This window comes from Micromys minutus, assembly GCF_963924665.1.
Source record: "Micromys minutus genome assembly, chromosome: 6".
Lineage (NCBI taxonomy): Eukaryota > Metazoa > Chordata > Mammalia > Rodentia > Muridae > Micromys > Micromys minutus.
Window position 1 is genome coordinate 45014809 of NC_137975.1, and position 12550 is coordinate 45027358.

The window sequence follows — 12550 nt, forward strand, 5'->3', positions numbered from 1 at the left end:
TGTTATTCTGCATAATCTCCACTAGGAGGCAACAGAGACTATTCAATATAGAAAACAGGCCCCTGAATTAGAAATTTCATTTGCAGATTGGCATTGAAATGATTTGGTTTTAGGCCGTTTTTAGTATATACCCATTGTTCTGAGCATAATTCTCTAGACTTCATTAGTTATGGACTTTGACTCCATAGTAGGAGCCTTAATGCAGAATTATATTTGTTTAATTATAGTTGTTTAATAAGTAGATATTATAAAATAATCTAACCAAAGTCAAAACATTTTTGATACCTTATTTCAGGTTTAAGCTTTGCCTTCTGTTTGAATTAGATTTTATTTAGTTTTAAATTAAAATTTATAGAGGAACTTGAGATGTAATGTATGAACTTTGTTACGACTTTCCCGTGGTACTTCCCAAACTCATTTCATTCTGGTTAGAATTGAGTGACATATATCCTTGCGCCCCAAGTGCCAAGGGATCACTTGAGGTCAGACTCCCTGTGGAACTTTGTCCCCGGGAAGGGAGCCGCAGCTCTGTGGCGGTCACCAACACCTTTTGTCTTTCTGTTCCTGATGCTTGGTGTTCCTCCCTCTCATGCTTTTGTCCTCAGACCATCACCTAGGATCACCAAGTCTTTCTGGCCACTACTTTTAGGTTGTCCTTCAAAAGCTGCATGCATCCCCCTCACTCTGCACAAAACCATTCTCCCCAGAACCCATGGGCAATTGATTTTACCTTGTAGGTCCCTGCAGCCTTGGATATCAGAGGGCTACTATGTGCTCCTAGAAGTCTTTTCCAAGTAGAACTAATTCCTTAGTGTCTGGACTCTGGTGCTAGAAGGCTTGTTCTGCTGCTGGTCTAAAGTCAAACACCACTTGTGCTCATTCTGGTCTCTCCCAAACTTACCTCCTCATGCATGTCCTAACAGCAGAGGGCCTACACCAACATCTTCAACTTCAAATTCCAATAAATTGGGGCTAGAGATGGCTCAGTGACTAAGATCACTGGCTGCTCTTCCAGAGGTCCTGAGTTCAATTCCCAGCCACCACATGGTGGCTCACAACCATCTGTAATGGGATCTGATGTCCTCTTCTGGCCTGCAGGTGTGCATGTGAATAGAACACTCATACATAAAATGTGCAGTAAGAAAGTAAATCCAACTGTGCCCATTTTCTTCAGGTCCCTTTCTCAGTGCCTCCCATCCCTTCCTTGGCATTTGTGGAACTAACTCAGTTATTTTTCAGCTTCTCTCTGTCCTCATTTCCATTCTTGCTCCCGACTGGGCTTCTGTCTACAGCCACCTTCTTAGCGTCAGCTTGCCTAGCTTTCTTCTTTCCGTGTCTCTCTCTCTTCTTCTGGGCACGGTTGAACACTGCTCTGTCCCTTGATCAGAAGCAGTGTCTACTCATCACACCACACCTTGCCCACTCACAATCTATGCTTTTTCATTTATGACTGTGTCCCATGTCACATTTATAACTATTCATTGGATGCTTCTTGTGCTTCTCCCATGACCACCTACAGTGATCTGTCTGGCTTCATCCATTTTCCTTAGTTGCAGACCTCCTCCGCACCAGCTGTAACACAGGCTGGCTCTATAGCAGTCTGTGGCTCCTTTCCAGTGGCTTGTATGCTGTCCACCTTACTAAGAGTTGTTGGGCGACTGGCTCAGTCTGTGGCCCTGGGTTACATGGAACTCAGTCATCCTCCTGTCTTAGGCTTCCAGGTGCTGGAATAAGAGCCACCACACACCAGTTACATTCCTAAGTCTTGATTTTACTTATCAGTCTCTTTTATTCCTAACTTACTTTCATGTTTTATTTTAAAGTGGGAATATAAAAAGAATTTTGAAGAAAACAAAGGATCATACCACTTTGATGCGGAGGCCCCTGAACACCTGCACCATAAAGGAAATGCCACCCTTCAGAGTCAGGTACGCTCTTTGAGCTCTGCTCGATCCCTAAACACACAGGACCATGGGGTTGTCCACTACTCAGTACCATGTTCTGTGAAGGATGGAGCCCAAGAACATTATTAACATTGTTTCGGGAAAAAAAAATGTTATCCGGGATCCTATTTCTTTTTCCTTTTAGGTCAGCTGGAACCATGTTTCGACATATAAAAGTTTCATAAAAATAAGTTCTTCATATAATTAAAAAGTTTAGATTTAGGAACTAATTAAATGGTGATCAAATCTCATGATGATTTAAAATTTTACAGTGTGCTTTTTTGACATTTTTGAGCTACAAAATTAATTTTCTGGGTGTAAGGTTTGTTATAGTTTCTCCATTTAATTATAAGTGTTATTGGAAAGGGAAAACATCCTCACTAATGCGCTTTAAATTAATGTTTCTTCTAACCATGGAAACATATATAATTTGTAAAAGAACTTATTTTTTTTCTTCCTAGCACATTGTAAAGTCAATATCTGTTTTAACATGGTCAATTCAAGTTTACATTGGTACTAAAGATGCCATTTTCTAGCATCTATTGAGATAAACATTTCCATGGCTTCTTTAAATGCATTCTGTGGAACATAAATTTCATAATGATTTGAAAATGAATTACTCCCCGTGTCAGTTTCTTTCCTGTTGCTGTGATAACATACTTCAACAGAAGCAATTCAAGGGACAAAGAATTTATTGGGTTCCCAGGTGGTAGTCTAACCCTATAGGGAAGCCTAGACAGTGGGAACACAGATACATTCATAGTGAAAAACACACAGTAATGGATTAATGTACATATTCTTCTGCCCAGCGCACTTTCTCCCTTTTCCCACAGTCTAGGACAAAAATTTCAAGAATGATGGTACCTGTTTTTAGGCCATCTTTTTCCATATCAATGAACATAAATGGACAATTCCCTACAGGCATGTCATCATCAGGCTAACCCAATCTGGGATTTAGAACCTCATTGAGGTTCATTCCCAGGGGAGACTACAGTGTAGTGAGTTGACACTTCAACACCCCCTCCCCAATGTGTGGAAACACAAGTTTTGTCTTCAAATTTTCTCCCTTTCTCTCCTCTCTCTCTCTCTCTCTCTCTCTCTCTCTCTCTCTCTCTCTCTCTCTCTCTCTCTCCCTCCCTCCCTCCCTCCCTCTCTCCCTCCCTCTCTCCCTCCCTCCTTCTCCCTTTCTTTCCTCCCTTCCTCTCCCCTTCCCTTTTTCCCTCCCTCCCTCTCTCCCTCCTTCCTTTCCTCTCTCTCTCCCTCCCTCCCTCCCTCCCTCCCTCCCTCCCTCCCTCCCTCCCTTTCTTTTTTCTCAAGATAGAGTTACTCTGTAACTTGACTTGCAACTACCTACTTTTGCCTCCCCAGTGTTGGGTATACACATATGTACTATTATGCCTGCCTTAAATTCTTCCCACAAAAGTTTATTTTAATATACTATGATACTATGTATGCGGCATAATTTTCTATAATAAAACTATGCCACAAATGGGTATTTCAAAATTTATTTTCAGTCATCACAAAGTTCTAAGTATAAGACATTTTTTTTAGGCTGATCTAGTAATCATTACCATTATATAACTTAAATAATTTCACCAGCAATTATGAAGCCAAGAATGAATGAAAATGAGTTTCTGAATGAAGTGAGTCAGGATCAAAACTTTTCTAGGAATTCAGTTAAAATAGTGCTACACTGTAACCGGTCTGATGGCTTACATACTGTTTCAGCTTTTGTTTTTAAGTAATAGAGGATGCCAAGTTGGGGGTAGAGCTGAGCTAGTGCTTGCTTTGCAAGTACTGAAGATTTAAGCTCATCTCCAGAACCAGGCCAAGACCTGGTAGTAGCTGTATATACCAATAACTGTACTGAAACTGTAATGTATGCACCTGCAACTGTAATACTGTGTGTTGGGTGATGGACACAGAAGAGTTCCTGGTGTTTGCGGGCTTGAAGCCTAACTCTATATCCAGATGTCTCTGTCTCAAGGAAGTCACAGAGAACAGAACAGAAAACAGCATTCTCATCTGGCCTCTCCATTACAGGCACAGGCACACATACCTGCATACACACTTATATCACACATCAAACACATATACCACAGACACATATACTTATGTATACCTACACAAAGAGAGTTAGAAAATCAAAACCCGAAGCAACAGAAACTATCCTCCTGTCTATAAACAGAAAGGAGATAAAACTAATTTCAACTAATACAAATAATTCATAATATGATATTATTAAGTAATGGATAATGAAATGGAAGGAGATCATATATGATTTAGTTATTAGCTATGGAGAAACTTGGGAGTTCTAGGGAACATTTTTCCTTCTTTTGACAGACAGATAACATATCCATTTTTAAAACTCATGATGGATTGATAGATATGGAAACTATCACTGAGTTCTTTTCGCCTTTTCCAACTTCATTCTTCCCTGCTCCATATATGTATGGTATGAGTACATATATGAATAATCCATGTATTTAACAAATATCTACATATTCTACCTATTTGGCACAACATTTTATTTGTCCTCTATAGAATATATTAGTTAATGTCCCACAACACTGAATACCTTTTGGTTGGGCTAAAATAATTTTTTATTCTTAAAAGGTTTTATGTCCGGCTCATTTACTTTTCTTGTATGCCACTAACACACTCATCGCCCTAACCTAACAGAATAACTAGATAATACAAAACAGGGTGATTACTTTTGAGTACATTTATAGTGTTTTGCTAGTTACATGGGCTTTTGCTTGTTGTTTTTATTGTTAGGAATTGAACCCAAGACCTTGTCCTTGCTAAGACCTTGCTCTGACACTGTGCTATCCACAGCCCTTGTTTTTATATGATTTTGGCATTTTTTTCAATGCAGGTAAAATACAGAGAAGACTACGAGAAGAACAAGGGGAGGTCCTTGCTTGACTTTGTTGACACGCCATCATATCAGTCATCAAAGGAGGCTCAAATGATGCAGAGTGAGGTAGGGCATTGGGCTTGTCACCAACTGTCCTGTAGATGCTTGACACTTTCGAATTAGAAAAGAATCACTCAGTGATGAGTGTGGTCTAGGGGTAAGAGCGCTGCTCTGTGGGGCTTGTTTGGAAACCTGTGTTCTAGACCCAACATTGGTCTGGGGGACAGATTCAAGGACCCCCTACTAGACTCTGTAGGACAAGCTCAAGGACCCTGTTCTAGACTCAGCACAACTCTTCAGGGCAGAACCTGTGTTCTAGATCCAGCTCCTCAATGTCAAAGGTCACCAAACTTGTCTGCTCCTCAGTTTTGCTGATTAGTAGCTAGGGCTATCAAGCAGGTACACTCCTCACTGTTCTCATTCCATGGAAAAGCACCGACAGTGTCAGACTCTCCAGAATTATAACCAACACTTTCAAACTACCAACGTAAAACTGTATCTAAAACTAATTTTAAAATGGAGATCAGGTTGCTTTTCTTCTCCTTCCCCTACACTGACAATAAAACTGACATTTAAAGAATTTAAATCCTTATTTTGTGTCTGAAACCTTGTTAAAAGCCTTGACTACATCAGCTCATTTGATCCTTAAGGTAATGGCTAGAGGAAAATGTGATTCATGCAATAATAATGCACTGAAATAATAGACTTATCTTAAGTAAAATCACGTATCTGGTAAATGTCAGCAAGATTCTGGGACCTGGTCACAGTCATGATACTTCATTTTCTGCAAGTTTATTTAACTGATCCTGCAGTCTCCAGGAAATACTTGAATGCGTTAAGTTTGTTTACTTTTCTTCTAAGAGAAGATAATCCTGGCACAGGCAAGATTATCTTAGACTATGTTTTCTGAGACCAGGTGATTCCTTCATTTCCTTTCCTTTAGGGCATCAGTCACGCAGTTTTGTCTACAGTCAGCATCCACATCTATTGTTCCCAATGGGCTATTACAGTTCAGGGATGGAAGCATTGGCGGGTCCTGTCAGATAGTTAGTATTAACGATTTTGTTTGTCATCTGCTTTGTTGAGAGTTCTTCAGACAATCAGAGACTGGACACACTTGGTTAATTTCATCTGTAAGCCAAAGAGGAGGGAGGCATTATTTGTCCTTTTCAGTCTTATCTTCTTAAGTCTGTTTATTGAATTTGATAAAGAACTGTCAGTCACTGTGGTGACTGAGTGAGTTGTCTCTTTTAGCTGAGTTGGCAGAGCTGCTAAACTTGGTTCAAGGTTGGAAGCCCACAAAAGCTCACCTTAAAGGGGCCAATTGACACCGGATTTGCGTTCCTCTATTTAGACAACAGCATAGAAGGCATTTCTAGATCTCCTTTCCATTGCAGCATTATTTTCCATGGCAGTGCTGCCTTTTATGTAGGCTTGCACTGAGCTTTTAATGGCACTCCCATTTTACAGGAAATGGATGGCCTTTGTTGCAGCCCAGGGAGAGATTTGGACTTTCACGGTTCTTGGGAAGTTCAACTGTTAAATCCATGTTCACTGAAAGACAATGAAAACAAAGGACCCCTCGCCCTTTTTAAATGAAGCCAGCATCTGGAGGGTGGCTTCAGTCTTATCATCACCATAATCTCACAGCTTGACCACAGCCTCTCCATAACTTCCTCTCTTTAGTTAGCATGCCGCACCACTGTGCCCCCTTCACCTTCCCATGATCTCCCCATGACCCCCTGTTGACCTCCCATGGTCTCTCAAAGGCTCCCAAGAGCACCCTGACAGCATTCTCATGCCTCCTTAGCTGGTCAGCTTCCTGTTGCTCTCTCCTGACATCTTCAGCAAGAGTCAGAGACATGTAGCTGGACTTAGGGTTATTTTGTGTGTGGATTTTTCTTTTCTTCCACCCTTTCAACCCCCTAACACTAAGTAGAAGAGAAAATAAAGGGGCAAGGGGTGTCCTTAGACTAATTCCTGTTGATTAGGGGTGTCCTTGTTCCTTGGAGCAAGTTTGATATTCACTTTCAGGATATCTAATTTCTTCTTCCCTTTCCTCTTCCTCCTCCTCCTCTTTTTGTGCACTACTACTTGACAAACTGTAATCATCAGCATCCAACCAGCAGCCAAACAGCCCCTTCTAGCAGGGCTCTCCTATCTACATAGCCTCAGAAAAGTCCTTAGAATTCCCAAAGTCACATACTCACAAAACTCATCTGCAGCTGGCAAACCCACACTCCAGCCAGAGAATGAGAAAAATCCCATTCAGCTGCTGTGAGCCATGTGAAGCGGCCCTCTATTCCACACCTGGGATTAAAAATGAAAACACATTTTATAACACTTTTATGTTTTTTAAAGAAAGTAAAATTCTCACTAGAGACTCATACTGAAAAACCTTTACCAAACTGTTTCTGTGATTATCTTAATTCTTTTGTAGATGACCTGTTTAACATTCCTCTCACCAACAAACCTGCACCTACCTCATCATTCATGGTTAATATATTTCAGGGCCTTGTTGCTGAATTAGAGATAGTGGTAATTTGGAAAGTTGGGATTTTAGTACCTCATCTCTCATGATAGTCTCTCTCATTTTCTTCACCCTATTTGCCCTTTCCCTCCCACCAGTGAGACAAGCTCCCCTTTAATTATAGCCTCTGATGATTAGTTTCTTCTTTTATTTCCCTTCAGATTTTTTCCAGTTTTCCCTGTACTCAGCAAGGTTTGATGAGAGTCAAGACTTCCATTAGGGAATCTCATTGGGCCAGATTGATATTCTCAAAGCTAGAGAAATAAATACCTAAAAATTTTAGAGAAAGTATGAGGTAAAACAAAGTACCTGAGGGTATAAAAAGAATAAAGCAGACTGGGAGAGAGCTACCTGTCTTAGAGTTGGCTTTGAGCCCTTAAAACTAGCCTAGACTATATTCCTTGAGATACCTGCTTTCAAGGATAAAGATAGCCTGATTTCAAAAAAAGCCACTCCTGTCTCTCTGTACCCTTTAATCATATTTATCTCATTTCTGTCCAGTGCCAGGTATAGGTTTAATCTGCATTTTCTAGAAGAAATCTTTAAATCTGACCCTAGGAAGTTCTTTGTTTTTGCTTGCACAAAAGTCACTCAGCATAGAGCCTACCATGGGGCTTTCCTTTCCTCTCCCCTCCCCTCCCCTCCCCTCCCTTCCCCTCCCCTCCCCTCCCCTCCTTTCCTTTCTTCTCCCATTCTCTCTCTCTCTCTCTCTCTCTCTCTCTCTCTCTCTCTCTCTCTCTCTCTCTCTCTCTCTCAAGGTGAGGAAAAAAGTTATTTACTTTGTGCCTCTTAGGAAATCAGGAATTTTAAAGCTGACAGAGTTTCAGTCATTTTTTTTTTTTTTTTTTTTTTTTACTTTAATTTGCCTCAAAGAGGGAATTTCAAAAGTTTACAAACACTTTAAGGCTATATGACGGTACATTTTTTAAAATTCACTTTACATCCTGATAGCTGCCCCCTTCAGATTCCCCCTCACAGAGTCCCACCCCCTCCCTTTCTCCTCTGAGAAGGTCGAGGCCTTTCCTGGGAATCTCCCCACCCTGGCACATCAAGCTATCTACATCCTCTTTCACTGAGGCCAGACAAGGCAGGGGAGAACCATTATTTTTTAACGACTTACTGCCATGATTTTCCTTCAGAGAAGTGCTCTTTGATATACCTAATATAAGTAAATGCACATGCACAGTTTGTTTCATTTTATAAAGTATCTGTTTGGCCTAGAAATGTCATAGGGTTGGGGTGTGTAGCCATGTTGTCCCAATTAGTTTTAGATGAAAAAAGAATTGCTTTTTTTCCCCTGATGTCTTTATGGCTCTTTAACTCACAAGTGCTTTTGGTGAAGCTTCTTGATTGATTTGCAGAGCATTTGTCCGCCCCAGTCTTCTCTCATAGCTCACAATTGGCTGAATGGGTACATGTACTACAATGCTTTGTGAGAAGGCAGTGTGTTTCTCTTCATCTCTCCAGGTTTGGAGAAAATGTTTAATTTCACAATTACCTTTTTTTTGTAATAAATGCATAATGAACCTAGAAATAGCTTCTCATTTTGCATGAAAAACAATTTTAGGCATAAATTGTTTATCTTATCATCTTTATGATATTTTGGAAAAAAATATTTGGTAGAATCTGGCTCCTGTTTAGTAAACATTTCGTGGGAAATAGATGCTTTGCTATCTGAAGAGATCATCTTTGTAATCATATAACAAGGGTTATTAGGGTTGGAGAGATGGCTCGGTGGTTAAAAAAGAACTTTCTGCCACTGCAGAAAACTTAGGTTCGATATTCAATACCCATGTGGCATCATACCTCCTATCTAACCCTAGGTTCAGTGCATTCAGTGCTCTCTTCTGGCCTCCATGGGCATCATACATGGTGTCTTAGTCAGGGTTTCTACTCCTGCACAAACATCATGACCAAGAAGCAAGTTGGGGAGGAAAGGGTTTATTCAGCTTACACTGTTCATCACCAAAGGAAGTCAGGACTGGAACTCAAGCAGATCAGGAAGCAGAAGCTGATGCAGAGGCCATGGAGGGATGCTACTTACTGGCTTGCTTCCCCTGGCTTGCTCAGCCTGCTTTCTTATAGAACCCAGGTCTACCAGCCCAGGGATGGCACCACCCACAATGGGCTGGGCCCTCCCCACTTGGTCACTAGTTGAGAAAATGAATTACAGCTGGATCTCATGGAGACATTTTCTAAACTGAGTCTCCTTTCTCTGTGATAACTCCAGCTTGTGTTAAGTTGATACAAAACCAGCCAGTACACATGGTATACACACAGACAAAACACTCATACACATAAAACAAAAATATATAAATCTTTAGAAATAAAATAGGGTTATCATTGATTTTCTTTTTTTTTTTTTGAAGGTTTATTCATCTTTATTACTTATAGGGTAGTAAATTTTTTTTTTCTTTTTTATAAAACAACTTTATTTTACAAAAGAAAGATAAATGTACAGATTTTAAACATTCTTTGCTTAAAATTATACATTTTTTGTCAGTACTTTTATTCAGATTTTAACATAATTTTTACATAAAACTATATGAATATATTTTTTTAGTCAGTACTTGATTTTTTTCAAGGTTTGATTGTATGCCTTGAAAACTTAATAGTTACAATGAGCTAAAGTACATGTAAAACAAAATGTAACATGGAAATAGTTAAAGTTTTCTTGTTTTGTAAATTTTTTTTTGTTTTGTTTTGTTTTCTTTATTTCTTGGACTTCATACAGTCTGTGAGTTGTTTCTGGGGAAGTGCAAGCCTCTGGGGTTAGCATCCCACTATCAGTGACTGCATATTATGTCTGTTCTTTGTGACTGGGTTATCTCACTCAGGATGATATTCTCTAGATGCAGCCATTTTCTTAAGAATTTGGTTAAGTCATTGTTTCTGGTGGCTGGGTAGTATTCCATTGTGTATATGTACCACAATTTCTGTATCCATTCATCTTCTGAAGGACATCTGGGTTCCTTCCAGCTTCTGGCTATTATAAATAGAGCTGCTATGAACATTGTGGTGCATATATCTTTGTTGTGTATTAAAGTGTCTCTGGGGTAAATTCCCAGAAGTGGAATAGCTGGATCTTCAGGTAGTACTATATCCAATTTTCTGAGGTATCGCCAGACAGATTTCCAGAGTGGTTGTATTAGCTTGCAACCCCACCAACAGTGGAGAAGTGTTCCTCTTTCTCCGCAGCCTCACCAGCATCTGCTGTCATCTGAGTTTTGGATCTTGGCCAATCTGACTGGTGTGAGGTGGTATCTCAGGGTTGTTTTGATTTGCCTTTCCCTGATGGCTAAGGATGTCGAGCACTTCCTCAGATGTTTCTCGGCCATTCGGTGTTCCTCAACTGAAAACGTTTTGTTTAGCTCTGTACCCCATTTTTTAATAGGGTTATTTGATTCTCTGGTGTCTAGCTTTTTGAGTTCCTTGTACACCTTGGATATTAGGCCTCTATCTGATGTGGTGTTGGTAAAGATCTTTTCCCATTCTGTTGGTTGCCATTTTGTTTTCTTGACGATGTCCTTAGCCTTACAGAAACTTTGCAATCTCATTACGTCCCATTTGTTAATCTTTGACCTTAGAGCTTGAGCCATTGGTGTTTTGTTCAGGAAATTTTCTCCTGTGCCTATGTGTTCTATGGTTTTCCCTACTTTCTCATCTAATAGTTTCAGTGTATCTGGTTTAATGTGGAGATCTTTGATCCACTTACACTTGAGCTTTGTACAAGGAGATAAGAAAGGGTCTATTTTCATTCTTTTGCATGCTGAGTGCCAGTTGGACCAGCACCATTTGTTGAATAGGCTGTCCTTTTTCCATTGAATGTTTACTGCTCCTTTGTCAAAAATCAGGTGACCATATATGTGAGGGCTCATTTCTGGATCTTCTATTCTATTCCATTGATCCACATGCCTATTTCTGTACCAGTACCATGCAGTTTTCAGCACAATTGCCTTGTAATATAGCTTGAGGTCAGGGATAGTGATTCCCGCAGATGTTTTTTTGTTGTTGAGGATGGATTTCGCTATTCTAGGTCTTTTGTTATTCCATATGAAATTGCACATTGATCTTTCCAATTCCATGAACAACTGTGATGGAATTTTGATAGGGATTGCATTGAATCTGTAGATTGCTTTTGGTAAGATGGCCATTTTTAAGATGTTGATCTTTCCAATCCATGAGCATGGGAGATCTTTCCATTTATTGAGATCCTCCTCAATTTCTTTCTTTAGAGGTTTGAAGTTCTTGTCGTACAGGTCCTTCACTTGCTTAGTTAGAGTCACACCAAGGTATTTCATAGTTTTTGGGACAATTGTGAAGGGTACCTTTTCCCTAATTTCTTTCTCCACATGTTTTTCCTTTGAGTATAGGAAGGATACTGATTTGTTTGAGTTAATTTTGTATCCAGCCACTTTGCTGAACTTGTTTATCAGCTGTAGGAGTTCTCTGGTGGAGTTTTTGGGGTCACTCAAGTACACTATCATGTCATCGGCAAAGAGTGATGTTTTTATCTCTTCCTTTCCCATTTGTATCCCCTTGATCTCCTTTTGCTGTCTAATGTCTCCAGCCAGGACTTCCAGTACTATGTTGAATAGGTAGGGGGAGAGTGGGCAGCCTTGTTGAGTCCCTGATTTTAGTGGGATTGCTTCAAGTTTCTCGCCATTAAGTTTGATGTTGGCTGTTGGTTTGCTGTATATTGCTTTTATTATGTTTAGGTATGGGCCTTGGATTCCTGTTCTTTCCAGGACTTTTAACATGAAGGGGTGTTGGATTTTGTCAAATGCTTTCTCAGCGTCTAGTGAGATGACCATGTGATTTTGGTCTTTGAGTTTGTTTATATGGTGGATTACATTGATGGATTTCCTTATGTTAAACCATCCCTGCATCCCAGGGATGAAGCCTACTTGGTCATGATGAAGGATCGTTTTGATGTGTTCTTGGATTCGGCTTGCAAGGATTTTGTTGAGTATTTTTGCATCAATGTTCATAAGTGAGATTGGTCTGAATTTCTCTTTCCTTGTAGGGTCTTTGTGTGGTTTAGGTACGAGGGTTATTGTAGCCTCAAAAAATGAGGTGGGTAATATTCCATCTGATTCTATCTTTTGGAATAGTTTGGCGAGTATTGGTGTTATATCCCCAATAAATGTCTGATAA

The 12550-nt window shown here is 39.9% G+C and overlaps 1 protein-coding gene across 3 annotated transcripts in view; it reads left to right on the forward strand.

Annotated features, from left to right (window-relative positions):
- NEBL (nebulette) overlaps positions 1-12550 on the forward strand; it is a gene marked incomplete at its 3' end in the record, with an annotated part of 357458 nt that overhangs the window by 283629 nt on the left and 61279 nt on the right. The window contains exons 10-11 of one of the 3 annotated variants that reach the window (XM_080918598.1): positions 1824-1928; positions 4822-4929. The exons of the other annotated variants lie outside the window; for them this stretch is intronic. Coding sequence (XP_080774724.1) covers positions 1824-1928; positions 4822-4929 — 213 coding nt within the window. The remainder of the gene's footprint in view (positions 1-1823; positions 1929-4821; positions 4930-12550) is intronic. 3 annotated transcript variants of the gene reach the window in all.